We start from the raw sequence: 15,378 nt of genomic DNA on the forward strand, positions 1-15,378 counted from the left end.
TCAGCGGCCCCCAGAGCGCTGCTGCTGCTGCTGCTGCTGCTGCTGCTGCTGCTGCTGCTGCTGCTGCTGCTGCTGCTGCTGATGGGAATGTTTAGTCCGCTTGTTGAAAGCGTGCACCGGGACAGGCAGAGGAAGGACATCAAACGGCCTCCTCTCGCTCAGCAAGTGTCCCCTGGGCAGGCGCTTCATGAAGTGGGCCTCCCTCTGATGCTGCTTGGTCTTGGAGGCCTTCCTCGGGCGGCCCTTGCGCGTGAAAGCCATATACCAGCCCTCGTACTTGGCGTTCTGGAGCGCCGTGTAGTTGTTTTCCAGAACGATCTCGGTGAAGATGCAGTCTTTGCCACGTCCTTTCCGCTACGGAGCGGGGAAGAAAAAGGGGAGAGACGATGTCTTCAATTAGATCAAATACAACTTAGAAACATCAAGACTATTCTGGAGGAAGACTTTTTCAGAAACAGATACACTACCGTTCAAAAGTTTGGGGTCACCTATCCAATTTTTTGGGTGTTTTACATTAAAAGTCTCACTTTGCATAGATGAATAGAAAATATAGCTAACATAATCGCACAAGGGTTTTCTAATAGTCCAATAGCCTTCTAATGCAATTAGCAAACACAATGTACCATTAGAACACTGGAAATGGGCCTCTATACACCTATGTACATATTCCATTAAAAACCGACGTTTGCAGCTAGAATAGTTGTTTACCACATTAACAATGTATAGAGTGTATTTCTGATTCATTTAATGTTATATTTATTGGAAAAAAGTGCTTTTCCTTCAAAAATAAGGACATTACTAAGTGACCTCAAACTTTTGAATGGTAGCTAGCTAGCCTTACATTCATGTGTACCTGCCTAAAGAAAATGCTAACCCTAACCTTAACCATAACCACTTAACGCCTAAACTAGCGGGCTAAAGGACTACTGGTGCTGACAAGCTCAGTGTTTATGATTAATTTAATGTTATATTGATTTTAGAAAAGAGCTTTTCCTTCAAAAATAAGGACCTTATTAAGTGACCTCAAACTTTTGAACGGTAGCTAGCTAGCTAGCCTTACATTCATTTGTACAGCCTCAACAAAATGCTAACCCTAACCTTAACCATACCCAATTAACACCTAAACTAGCGGGCTAAAGGACTACTGGTGCTGTCAAGCCTAGTGTTTATGATTAATTTAATGTTTGATGTAATTTAATTATTAGCAAACACAATGTACCATTAGAACACTGGAAACGGGCCTCTATACAACTATGTACATATTCCATTAAAAACCAGATGTTTGCAGCTGGAATAGTTGTTTACCACAACAATGTATAAAGTGTATTTCTGATTCATTGAATGTTATATTCATTATTTTTTCCTTCAAAAACAAGGACATTTCTGTCCAGATTACCTTGCCAATCAGCTTCCCCCGCTTGTTCATGCATATGTAATATCCCGTCTTCACCCCTTTGATGCGAATGCGACTTCCGAAGGAGTCCGTCTCCACCTCCAGTTTGGCTGCAGAAAGAAATCACACGTAATTAGAGCTGCAACTCAAGGTTATTTTCCATAAAATGTCAGAAATTGTTTTTTAAAAAAAAAACGTTGAAAATTATGATGTTCTCGATTGTCTTGTTTTGTCCACAAACCAAAATGATTAAGTTTTAATGATTCTTTGTTATGCAGAGCAAAGAAACAAAGACAATTTAAGAAGCTAAAACAACCAGAAATCTGGGTTTAATCATGAAAAAAGCTTCAAAGAGTTATCGCGATGCAGTGTGCGAGACAAGGTACAGTAACGTTCACTACTACAGTCCTTTAGTCTGCTAGTTTAGGTGTTAATTGGTTATGGTTAAGGTTAGGGTTAGCATTTTGCTGGGGCTGTACAAATGAATATAAGGCTAGCTAGCTACCGTACAAAAGTTTGGGGTTAGAAATGTCCTAAATTTTGAAGGAAAAGCTCTTTTTTTCAATGAATATAACATTAAATGAATCAGAAATACACTCTATATATTGTTAATGTGGTAAACGACTATTCTAGCTGCAAACTTCTGTTTTTTAATGGAATATGCACATACGTGTATAGAGGCCCATTTCCAGTCTTCTAATGGTACATTGTGTTTGCTAATCGCGTTAGAAGGCTATTGGATGATTAGAAAACCCTTGAAAACCCTTGTGTGATGATGTTAGCACAGCTAAAAACAGTTGGTTCTTTTGACTATATTTTCTATTCATTTTGCAGCTCTTTTGATGAATAAAAGTGTGACTTTTAATGGAAAACGCAGACAAAATTGCATAGGTGACCCCAAACTTTTCAACGGTACAGTGTATAAACTTCACGACGACCCGCAGCCCTCCTTTTCAACAAAAGCGTGCGACGGGTCGTTCCAAAATAGCAGCAAATGATAGTGATTTCGCACGGCGCGATTGTTTCTGGAGCGAGAACGCCCGCGGTCAGGAGGACACAGCCACAAGCCACGGAGCGGCGGTCAGAGATTTTGGGCCAGGTTACAAGAGTGACACCCACTTAGGACATGCAGCCAGTGTGTGTGTGTGTGTGTGTGTGTGTGTGTGTGTAGGCGGGGAAATGGAGAAGACAAAAGGGAAAAGGTATAAAGTGAAGATGCTGGCTTCACCGCGCCTTATAAATTGAGTCATACGTCGAGTTGTAAAGCAGTGAAAATTCCTCATAAAAATCCGCCCCCAAAGAGGAGGCGGTGGGCACAGAGGGGTGGGATGGATGGATGGATGGATGGATGGATGGTGGCAAAATCCTTTTTTTGGTTTCCTCCCTTAACGTTTTCCTCTGCTCAGAGTAAAGACAAACGTACATCGTGGAGTTCGTAGACCACCAATTTCGATCGTAGCTAAACCCGCACACTATTTCAGGCGATTTCATTCAAATTTGAGAACTTTATTGAGCGTTCATAAACGCGCGGAAACACTCGCAGGGATACATTTAATGGTGCAGGTGTAGATGTTGAAATGAACGTTCTAATCTGCGGATATTAAGCCAATGCTTCTCAAAGCGAGGGTTCGCGGCCCACTGGTGGGCCTTGGAGGTATTGCAGGCGGGCCAGTTGGGGCCAAAATAGTGATCACAATTATCTTGATCATATTATTATAATTTTTAAATTTCATTGTAATCTGTTCACTTTAATGTTATGCTAATGGTCACAGGGGGTGGTGGTGGAGGTTAGCCACCTTATTTGTATTATCTGATCCTTTGTTTGACCTCTTTGTGCGTCTACACAAGTCTAGTGAGAATAGCAAAAATAATGATATATATGTGACTTTTTTTTTGCCTTTCTGACGCTATTCTATCATAAGATAATTTAGTTTTATTTCATTAAAACAAGTCACAATTCATCCCGGCATCCAGACTCCACTTTGAGAGCTCACAGCTACCTTTTTTTTCGCGATCGCAAATCTGTTTCACATTAATAACGGCAGCACATTTCGCTGCATACAGTATATAACATTTGACGTCCCTCCTGCAGCTCCTGACAGTGGTTTAATTGTGGGCTGTAAAAGAGACATTAACATATGGGATATACATATCTTTCTTGAAGGGCACGTGCATGTTGCAAAGACTGTGTTGTTTCTTGTGCTTTTGTTTAGTTTGGCCAATGATCTGATCTTAAAGGTGGATTTTTATTTTTCCCTTAGTTGCATTTGATGATTTTCTCCCAGTATATTAACCCCCAACCCCAATATACTCAACATACTGCACCAGCCTCACTCACAGAAATAATAAGAGAATGGATTACACTGTAAAAAAAACCTCAACATTTCAAGGCAACTTGCTGCAATCAATTATTTTGTTAGACAAACTTGTAAGTTAGAGTTGTGCCAACTCAAAATTCTCTTTTCATACAGCTCACTAATCTTGTTCAGATAATGTAAAAAAAATACTATTAGTTGATAGAACTTTTTTTTTTTTTTTTTTAAACTCAAGATCTTTTGTTGGGCTGTAAACTCCAAAAAATGATTGCAGAAAGTTGCCTTGGAATTTTGAATTTTCTTTTTTACAGTGTAGACAATTTGCAGTGAGAGAGGTTGAATTTGGATTCAAATTATTGTGCAACTTTGAATTTTGTGGACACCACATACTTGAAATCTTAAAACTTTAAACTGAACTTGTTAAATATTTATTTCACCAATCCTTAAAACAGGTGATGTCTTTGTTTTTCCCTGTAGACTGTAAAAAACAAAACTTAAACATTTCAAGGCAACTTGCTGCAATCAATTTTGAGTTTACAGCCCAACAAAAGATTTCAAGTTTAAAAAAAAAAGTTCCATCAAATAATATTATTATTAATACTAATAAAATTTTATTTTTTAATACATGTTTTACATTATCTGAACAAGATTAGTTAGCCAAACTGTTTGAAAATAAACTTTTGAGTTGGCACAACTCTAATTTACAAGTTAGCAAGTTGTCTTGAAATTTTGAGTTTTCTTTTTTACAGTGTACAGGGGAAAAACAAAGACATCGCCTGTTTTAAGGATTGGTGAAATAAATATTTAACAAGTTCAGTTTAATGTTTTAAGATTTCAAGTATGTGGTGTCCACAAAAAAATCAAAGTCGCAAAATAATTTAAATCCAAATTCAACCTCTCTCACTGGAAATTGTCTACACTGTAAAAAAGAAAACTCAAAATTTCAAGGCAACTTGCTGCAATCATTTTTTTGAGTTTACAGCCCAACAAAAGATTGCGAGCTTTTAAAAAAAAGTTTCATCAACTAATATTATTTTGTTAGACAAACTTGTCAGTTAGAGTGTGCGCCAATACAAAATTCAAAATTTAATTTTTTATATCCAAAATTTATTGCATCAAGTTGCCTTGAAATTTTGAGTTTTCTCTGTTTTTTTTTTTTTTTTACAGTGTATTTAATATCCGAGGTTTTACGCAAGAACTCTTCATCCAATATTGCACCAAAAATAACCGCATTTATGGCACGTTTTGCAGCTCTGGACTCGAGAATCTCACCGTGCACCGCTCCGTCGTCCCCGTTGGCGTTGACCCTCTTGTTGGCCAGGACCTGGACGTGTTTGCCGCTGGTGCGGCTGTACAGCTGGTAGGTGCGGGTCAAGCGGCGGCTCATGCGGTCCGACAGGCGGCTCTGCTCGGTGACATGGTGCTTGAAGTTAGGAGGTGACTGCACGGAGTCCTGGGAAACACATGAAACATATAAAACATATAGAGAATAAGCAGGAAATATGAAAGTCCAGTGAGTAGAAGAGAAATTAAGAGAGGGCCTCTGCTGTGCCACAGTTCATTAAGTCATCCATCATACATTTTAAACATTTCATGCTGTTTCCGCCTCTGCGCATCTTAGCGGAGATGCTTTCAATGACCTCCGGGGATTTAAGTTCTCTTTTATAATTCTCCTTTTCTTTCTTTCTTTCTTTATCAATTGATTTATTTATTACTTCATTACACCGATGCTCTTTCGCCCCTTCCTGACTCCTCTCATTTCACCGTCCCTCCATCCCACATGTGTTTTAACAATCACCTTTTAGGCATGGGGGCTTTACCTCTTTTCAAGATGTTTGAATTGTTGCCAATCGCCATAGCGCTCATAATAAAATGTTTTCATTGTTATTGCAGCCCATTGCAGAGGTACCATAATCTTAAGCATGAATAACTGCAGTCTTTTTTTTATATATATATATATGCTTAACAACTGCAGAGGTTTACGCGGCATTCGTGTGTTTTACTGTGAAAATGTGGAGTTACCTGTGCGTAAAAGCAAAGCGCCGTGAACTGGAGTAACCTGAGGGAGGCAAAATCAGCGGGGATTAATCAACTGGAACCTGTTGCTTGGAAATTCAGCGAGTTGCAGTCTGCGAAGGAACTTTACTTACAGATAACCTAACCTCGATGTTCTCAGCCTCATCTTGTAATAGTTCAGATATTGCTTCATGAATACTCCGCTCGTTCGCAGCTATAGAAGCTCGTGGAAATAGAGTTCCTCCTGATGGGGATTTCAGATTGTCCCCGGATTTATGTCCCTCTCGTTACACATAGAAGGCGATAGTCGTGAAATTAAGAGATCCAAAACTGTCAGGGGGTCCCACGCAAGGGGAAAAGGTTCCACTCGGCGCTCTACATGAAGAAATGTCCAGATTTGGTCCAATTTTGGGTTTGGACTCCGGTGCCAATCCAAACTCGGGAGAAAGTGTCGCTGTCACACACACACAAAAAAACCGACTAAATCCTCTTCGTGTCAATCACTTTCTCCTTCAAGTCGAAATAAACCCGTCTTTGACTTTCTGTCTGGCGTTTTTTTTTTAATTACGCACGCACCATTACGCACCAGGGTTAAGAGAATTCCCTAAAAACAAGCGATTAAAGTAGAAAAAAATAAAAAATAAACTTCTGAATGAAGTCCACGAGTGACAGCGCGGGTGTGTGTGTGTGTGTTTGCCCTGTGCGCAGCTCAGGCACTGGTGCCGCAGATGTCTCTCTCCATAAGGTGCGCAGATAGTAAAACTCCAAACATTAACCTTCCTCCCACACGTGTGTTTCTTGTGGTCGCCTCCAGTCCACACACACACACCCACACACCCACACACACACACAGCATCTGTCTACCCTCTACATTTAAATACTTTAACTTGCGGGAAAGTCAATATCCACTACGAGAGCAGGCGGAGCGTTCAGGCAGCAGGAGCCAATTTGAAACTGAATACTTGTTTAAGCAGCTTTTTTCTTTTTTTTTTAAAGGTTGCCTGCAACTTTTCTAACTAACCCAAAAACATAATACTCATTATTTAAATGTACATGTGTATAAATAACTATAGAATGAAATGCTAAAAAAGAGGGATGAGCCTATTTATGGGGGGAAGGTTCAATAAATAAATCAGTGTATGTCTTCAAAAAACAAGTTCTGTTCCTAATAATTAATCTGTAGATTATTTTCACGATTAATCGATGAAATTTTGGTTAATAAAATGTCAGAAAATGCGTCACAGTCACAAATTATCCATTTTATGCCCACGACAGCAACAACATTGCGCTAGTAAAGCAAAAACAGCAGGTTGGAGTATGAAGTTTAGAGCCGCAACTAACGATTATTTTCGTAATTGATTAATCTTTCGATTATTTTCACGATTAATCGATTAATCGCACATTAAGCCGACGAACTCCACACCTCTCTCTGTGATCCACTGCACACAGGAAATGATTGGTTTTATGCCCACGACAGAACAACATTGCGCTGGTAAAGCAAAAACAATAATTATGACATTTGTTGCTAACTGTGCAACATTTAAATATGAACACTTTTTATACAGTGCACCCACTTTTTAACTGCCCAGGAAATGATTCGTTTTATGCCCACGACAGAACAACATTGCGCTAGTAAAGCAAAAACAACCGCAAACAGGTCGGAGTATGAAGTTTAGAGCTGCAACTGACAATTAATTTTGTAGATTGTTTTCACGATTTATCGATTAATCGATCGGTTGATCAGTGTTTGTCAAACCTGGAGATGGCGATGTTCAGTTCTAACGACTTCTTTGTTATGTGGAGCAAAGAAACAAAGAAAATATTCACATTTAAGAAGCTAAAACTTGTTTTATTCATGAAAAAAGCTTCAAATCGATTATCAAAACAATTGACGATTCATTTAGCAATCGATTAATAAGCGATTAGTTTCGTTTTATTTAAGATCCGACACCATAATTCCTCCAGCATACATGTAAAAACCTCTGTACACTTGTTTTTCCTATAAGCACAGACACAGTCCACATGGGACGACTTCCTGGCATGAACTTCAGCAAATCTACAGTTACATTAACTAATTCCCCGACTGCAGGTTAGAGATTGTTTGGTGGCCCCACGGGGATGGACCTTGATGTACTTTTTTTTTCTTCATCTTACACATGTAAGTAATACATATTCCATGTGAACACATGACACAAAATGGTTTTCACACAACATCTAAAAGCCCTTTTTTTTACCTTTGGATACAAAAACGCTCTCTCGCTCACAGTATCCAGAACTTTTCAGCAGCCGGGTTTGATTTTCAGAGAGTGTGTCCTGAGCCCCCGGTGTGCTGTACTCTCACAGCGTGGTTTCATACACTACATCATGCGATTATATCGTAATTATTCTTTGTGACAACAGATCTGCGGGGGCTTCCTTTCAGGGGGAACAAGACTGTTGTTGGACCACGTCAGTCACAAACTCTCGATCGTGAAGATTATTGTGATTGTGGATAGATACTTTAAAGTCGTTATTTTAATTTAATCGCTTGAACACTAACAATAACTTAAAGGTGCATTATGTAATAAATCTGAAGCAACTGGCCATAAAATCCTCCTAATATGTCACAGAGACTCAGGAATAATGTTCATACAACAAACTGAACTCACCAACAACAACAGTACAGACAAAATATTTGAATTAAAAACATTTTTTTGCAGACTGCAAATCGTGTTTATGTTTTGAAATCATGTTTTGGCATGTGGCGCCACCTACCGCCGTCTACCAATCATTACAGTCAGTAGAGTCTCAGCTGCCGAGCAACCACGGGTTGCCAGTTACGTCAGAAAACCTAAACGATCTCGGTGTTTTGAATTTGAATGTAGTAACCGTTTTTGGCCACATTCTTACATATGGCACCTTTAATCTGGTTTGAAGAAGACGTAAGATTGCATCCAACCCTTGTCTTTCGACGTGTTTTTGACACATTTATCCCGTTTGTTCTTGATTTTAACGTCAACACAGTGCTGTCTCGCTTAAACAAGTGAAGAGATTGTGCTTTCACCGTGAAGTCAGTGATTTATTTGGTTTAAAATGACCACACATCATGTCTTCTGACACCATCGGTGGCTCCATACCTGCACTTTCAATCAGAACGCAGGCTCTAATCTACAGTATAGGTTTTCTGACTCCAAACCTCCAAATCAGATTATCTTTCCCAATGAGCCAAAACTTCTTCTGGCTCCTTTTTGGACTTCTGTCACCTGTGGACACAGGTCCAAGTTTCTCTGTGTGAACAGTATCAGAAATACTCTCTCTCTCTGTGTGTGTGTGTGTGTGTGAATAAACTCACTCACACATATTATGAGTGAGTGAGTTGGGTCCACGTCTTAATGCCTCAGCTGTAAATCAGTCATTTTAGCCAATGCCGGGGATTTAGGGGGTGAAAATGGACCTGCCTTATTAGTTCCAGTGGGACGCGGCAACAAGTGATTTTGCCACCTGGAACAATTCAGCACTTTGTTCTTTCATATTTTGAACCCTTAGCGAAGCAAATGTTGATACGAAATCCACATGCATGATAATTAAAGCTGTTGGGTGTGGGATTTTCTCTCTTTCGTGCTGTATTTTTACATAAGGACCACACAGTGACTCATCAAATGTGCCTCTTTGACTTCGTCTGAACGCACAGATTAGCTCACGTGAAGGAAATTTGATGACAGGAAAACCTGGAGTCCCACAGACGGCTGGTCTCTGTGTGTATTTATACTTAAACCTGCTGTGATAGGCTACTGTAAAAAAAACAATGTTTTTTTAGTTTTGATAGTTGCAGAGCATACTGTAGATTATGTCAGATTAACCCTCCTTTAACACTGTGCCGATCGCAGATGACAAGTTTGTGCAAGTGCTTTTTGCGTCGCCGCAATTACGCAACAGTTTGTGCTATCGGGAAAATTCCAACAGTTTCTGAAAGCTGACATGGTTATTACTGTAATGTTCTTACAGTCTTAGAAATAAGGGTTCCAAAAGGGTCCTTCTACAAGGGCTGAGGTTCTACCTGGAACCATTTGCTTCTGAAAAACCCTTTCCCAATGAAAGGGTTTTTCAAGGGTTTTTGGTAACACTTTTGGTTCCAGTAAGAACCATTTTGATCCAGAGAACCCTTTAAAACCCCTTTCATGAATAAAGGGTTTTAAAAGGGTTCTTGGTGGAACCCTCCAAGGTTCCAAAAAGGAGCCAAAAAGGGTTCTCCAATGAGGACAAATTGAAGAACCTTATATGGTTCTACTTAGCAGTTTTATTTCTAAGAGTTTACAATCTTAGAAATAAGGGTTCCAAAAGTGTTCTTCTACAAGGGCTGAGGTTCTACCTGGAACCACTTGCTTCTTCTAAGGTTTCTTGGTAACACTAATGGTTCCAGTAAGAACCATTTTGATCCAGAGAACCCTTTAAAACCCCTTTCCTGAATAAATGGTTTTTTGGTCTAAAAGGGTTCTTGGGGGAACCCTCCAAGGTCCCAAAAAGGAGCCAAAAAGGGTTGTCCTATGAGGACAAGCCGAAGAACCTTATATGGTTCTACTTTTATTTCTAAGAGTGTACACTCTTAGAAATAAGGGTTCCAAAAGTGTTCTTCTCCCAGGGCTGTGGTTCTAACTGGAACCATTTGTTTTTCAAGGGTTCTTGGTAACACTAATGGTTCTAGTAAGAACCATTTTGATCCAGAGAACCCTTTAAAACCCCTTTCCTGAATAAAGGGTTTTAAAAGGGTTCTTGGTGGAAACCTTCAAAAGGGTTCCAGGTAGATCCTTTTATAAAAAGGCTCTAAAGAAATGCCTGTACATCCAAGTTTTTTTTTACCTGTTTTTGGACACTGAGACAAAAAAACTCAAACAAATGTAATTTTAAACACGTTTTTATACTGTGTTCATGTACAACTACATTTTAAAATGTTAATACACTACAGTTAATTGTAAATAACTGCCAGATATTGAAAGTTATTCTGGAAAAATGCACATTTTCTGGCCCTTTTATCGTTAAAATAAGCAAAAAATTGTCCAGAAGTACATTTTGAGGCTTAGGTGTTAAATGGTTAAAATGACATATGATGGACGACCTACACCGTCCACATACATTTGTTCTTATATCCGCTGACATTCACACTCTTATTTCCGCGAGCACAACACCATCTTATTGCTCTGAAGTTGAGTTGTGTGTGTTTTTTTTCCTTCCCTCCCTCTGCAAACGTCTTTGTCTACTCTTGTCACGGCCTTGGATCGGGTCAGCCAAGACCAAACAATGACACAAGTCATGTGTCTTTATTGTTGGTAAAGCTGCCTCCAGTATTCTCCCACATTCTCAATGACAGTCAGTCAGTCAGCGGACAAATCCCAGGAGAATTTAATCAAACGTGAAATTAAACCATAATCAGCTACAATGCTAAGTTTTTTCAGCAGCTTTTAATTAATGTGTTCCTGTGTGTGTGTGATTCTTATAAGGTTAGAATAAATATGGGACAACATGGACTTTTTGCCTGAGAGTTAAATTACAAAGATTGATATCTCGCCCATATTTGTCCACTTATTTAAGTCCGTGCCAAGCAATAATCTCACGTCTTTTGGCTTTTCTTGTCTGTTTGTTTGTTTGTCTTGGCAGCGGTCAGCAGAGGGGAAGAATAACTGACACCCAGCAAACAGGACTGTGCCTGATCTGAATCCATGGCTGCAGCAGCAGAGAGGTCAGCTGCTTCACAAGCTTTCGCGACCTTTACGACCCCTATCATGTCATTTTTTAAGTCTTCATTTCGGCTATTTTTAATCAAACAAGATAGGAGTCATTTAATAAATGTATGGATAGATTTTACACTGTAGGGCAGGGGTCTGTAGCTTTGAAGAATTCTGTTTATCTTTATTTTATGTCTTTCTTCTTTTAACACTAAAGGTTGCAGGGCAAAAAGCCAGACTTGTGTTGTTCACCTTGTTTTCGAGTGTCTAAACTAAGCTAAGCTAAGCTAAGCTAACAGACTGCCGACCAGATGTACTCCCACCACAACACACCCATGCGGCTTCAACTGAAATGCTGATCTGTCACTTTGAGTGGGGATGTGTCACACACATGTGTGTGCTAGGTCAGTGTTATGATATAGAGATTTGAGGACATTGCTTAGAGCTAAGTGTGTCGCTTAGCTTAGCTTAGCGAGCGATTGATTTTTTTGCAAATAAAAGGTCATTTTCATCCAAATACTAATTAAATATAATTAAGTTAATCATGTGTGCACTGTTTTTGTAGGTAATTGTGCCGCTGGACTGGCAACCCATGCTGCTGTACTGGGATTGACACTCGGTTTGCTGACTTCCTGTTAATAGAATAAAGGGTTTTAAAAGGGTTCTTGGGGGGACCCTCCAAAAGGGTTCCAGGCGGAACTTTTATAAAAAAGGTTCTACCTGGAGCTAAAAATGGTTCTCCTATGATGACATGCCCGAAGAACCTTATCTGGTTCTACTTAGAACTTTTATTTTTAAGACTGTACAATCTTAGAAATAAGGGTTCCAAAAGTGTTCTTCTCCAAGAGCTGTGGTTCTACCTGGAGCCATTTGTTTTTCAAGGGTTCTTGGTAACACTAATGGTTCCAGTAAGAACCATTTTGATCCAGAGAACCCTTTAAAAGCCCTTTCCTGAATAAAGGGTTTAAAAGGGTTCTTGGTAAGTTCCACCTGGAACCAAAAAGGGTTCTCCTATGAGGACAAGCCGAAGAACCTTATATGGTTTTACTTAGAACTTTTATTTCTAAGAGTGTACACTCTTAGCAATAACGGTTCCAAAAGTGTCCTTCTACAAGTGCTGAGGTTCTACCTAGAACCATTTGCTTCTTCTACGGGTTCTTGGTGACACTAATAATCCAGAGAACCCTTTAAAACCCCTTTCCTAAACAAAATGTATTAAAAGGGTTCTTGGTTGAACCCTCCAAAATGGTTCCAGGTGGAGTGGAACCATCTACCTGGAGCCAAAAAGGTTTCTCCTATGAGGACAAGCCCGAAGAACCTTATATGGTTCTACTCTAGAGTGTAGAAAAAAAAAACATTGCTGCAACTACAAGATCGGAGACTGGCGCTAACATTACTCCCACCAACCAAAAAATGATGAATGGATTCTCATATGACCTCGTGTTGCATCATATCTGAGACGGACACGACGTTGATTTCAAAATCACCTATCCAATTTCTACGTCCGCATAGCCTCACAAAATCAGATCTGAATCATGTCTCACTTCACACGTCACGCTCTTTGCTGCTTAAGTCAATGTGACAGAGAACATTTAGTTCAGCGCTACGGAGGCGATACATCTCTCTCTGACTTCATTACACTTTACAGCCGCCACTTACAATTTAGATTTCACGATTTCATCTCGGGCAAAGTTTAAACGGTTCAGGTGAGCTGTCAGACCTAAAATCCTCCACGACGTACATGAAAGGTTCCACCTGAAACATGATCAAAAGCGTTCTTTCTTCTAGTTTTTCACATACCTAACTGTCTGCTGCCTCACTCCCGAGCTTCTCTGGTGACCAGCTTTTCTGGCCTCCTAATGAGTTTGAGAAGAGTTGACGCAGCTCCAAGTTTTGCCCCAGATCCCCACTCTTTTCTCTTCGTCTCCCAATGCTGCTTTTCTCATTTGGACCCCGGTTTTGCTCGCACAAAGCCTCGGTTATCGGAGGGCGAGGGCAATCGCCGCATCGCTGGGAAAACAAAACAAAAACATCTGAGTGATTTTTTTCTTTTCTTTTTTATGGCAAAGACGCACTTTGGTTATTCTTAGAAGAGAAGTGACTGAATGTCTGAAAAGGCAACAAGCAGACCACTATTCAGTGAGAGGTATTATTCCCTCTAGCTAATGTGAGACATAAAAATACACACTCCTGCATAAGGCAGAGCCAATGGAAAGGTAGACACCATAGAGTAAGAGAAAAAACAGAGCCAGGGAGAAAGAAGAACAGAATATGAGACAGTGTGTGTGTGTGTGTGTGTGTGTGTGTGTGTGTGTGTGTGTTTTTGGGTGGAAAGAAAATGTGGGATGTTGTGGTTCTCGGTATCATCTGGGAGCCGCGTCGCTCACCTTCCAAACCGCAGCGGCTTTACAGAAGAAAAACTCGTCAACCACCTGTTGTAATTATGCAGCGCTGCTTTGTTGCAACAACGCAAATCCACAACACTGTAATCAGGGCCCTGCGACCGCATCCCCACACCAGCAATGTACCTGGAACTGGCCGGCGGACGACACTTCACCGCTGGAAGTTACAATTTGTTCCTGGTGATGATGAGCTGCAGGATTAATGGACTGACATTATGAAAATGCAACTGACAATGACAACAGTTAATAAAATGGATCCCGCTCTCGCCATTTTTATAGGCCTGCGTGAGTTTCGTTTGTTAACAACATAGTTAAAGGTGCATTATGTAATAAATCTAAAGCAACTGGCCATAAAATCCTCCTAATATGTCACAGAGACTCAGGAATAATGTTCATATAACAAACTGAACTCACCAACAACAACAGTACAGCCAAAATATTTGCATTAAAAAAAAAAAATTTTCAGACTGCAAATCATGTTTATGTTTTGAAATCATGTTTTGGCATGTGGCGCCACCTACCGCCATCTACCAATAATACGCAGTCAGTAGAGTCTCAGCTGCCGAGCAACCACGGGTTGCCAGTTACGTCAGAAAACGAAACCTAAAAGTATATTTTGTATTTTGAATTTGAATGCAGTAACCGTTTTGACCACATTCTTACATATGGTACCTTTAAATGTACAATTACATACATGATTTGGGGAAAACCTCTGTGTTTACATGGATCCTTGTATGATCTACATTACCTTTGATTATCCAAAGCGACTTATAAAAAGAGGAATAAGCTACAGAGAGCTTCTTGAAAATAGACAGGTGTAGCCCTGTATAAAATAATTTAGGATACAGTGCATAAAATTAAGCTAAAACAAAATCCAATAAAATTCATTTAAATCTCATGATAAAAGGGAAGTTTATAATTAAAAAAAAGAAAAAAAAAGTTAAAATTTTTACTAAAAATGTATGTACAGTATAATATGCACAGTTTAATAATCAAGAGTAATAAATTAGACTGTTTACAGTTGACGTTCTGAGAGAATAGAAGACATAAATAAGCAGTGTACGTGTGCAACCAAACTTGTTACCTGTTTTTCTGTCATTCATTTCATTTCTGTGTTGTCATTGGTTGTCATCGAACTCACGAGCCAATCAGGTTAAAGGCATTGTTAAAGGGGCGGAGCTAGCGCCGCATGTATGCGACAGAGACACAGACGTTTTCAACCAGAGAGCTAAAATACAAGTATTTTGGTTTATTCGTGAAGGTTTACTATTCGACGGTCTAAGATACACTTCTGTGTGAGCTGCAAGAGGTGAATATGATATATATGCCGGTATGTTTGTGCTATATCTAACTGTTATAGTGTTAAGAGACTGGATGTGAAACGTAATTAGCGACATGCTAGCTAGCGGTAGCATACGGAGCTAATGCTAATTCAACAACATTAGAGTGTAATTTTTTGGTTCAATTGGGATAATATTTTGTAACTAGACGGACAATGGAGAAGGACAGAGGTCGAGACCGGTTTCCAAAGGACGGCCCTGCTGTTTTCTTTC

The 15,378-nt window shown here is 39.7% G+C and overlaps 1 protein-coding gene across 1 annotated transcript; it reads right to left on the reverse strand.

Annotated features, from left to right (window-relative positions):
- Positions 1–5,917, reverse strand: fgf8b (fibroblast growth factor 8b; the record flags this gene model as incomplete). The annotated part of the gene is made up of 5 exons (XM_083905654.1): positions 1–354; positions 1,397–1,503; positions 4,981–5,161; positions 5,731–5,767; positions 5,859–5,917. 5 exons carry the CDS (start codon positions 5,915–5,917, stop codon positions 1–3), a joined length of 738 nt encoding a protein of 245 aa, XP_083761780.1.
- Between the last annotated feature and the right edge of the window lie 9,461 nt (positions 5,918–15,378).

Source organism: Microchirus variegatus (genome assembly GCF_963457635.1).
Source record: "Microchirus variegatus genome assembly, chromosome: 19".
In the NCBI taxonomy this organism is placed as follows: domain Eukaryota; kingdom Metazoa; phylum Chordata; class Actinopteri; order Pleuronectiformes; family Soleidae; genus Microchirus; species Microchirus variegatus.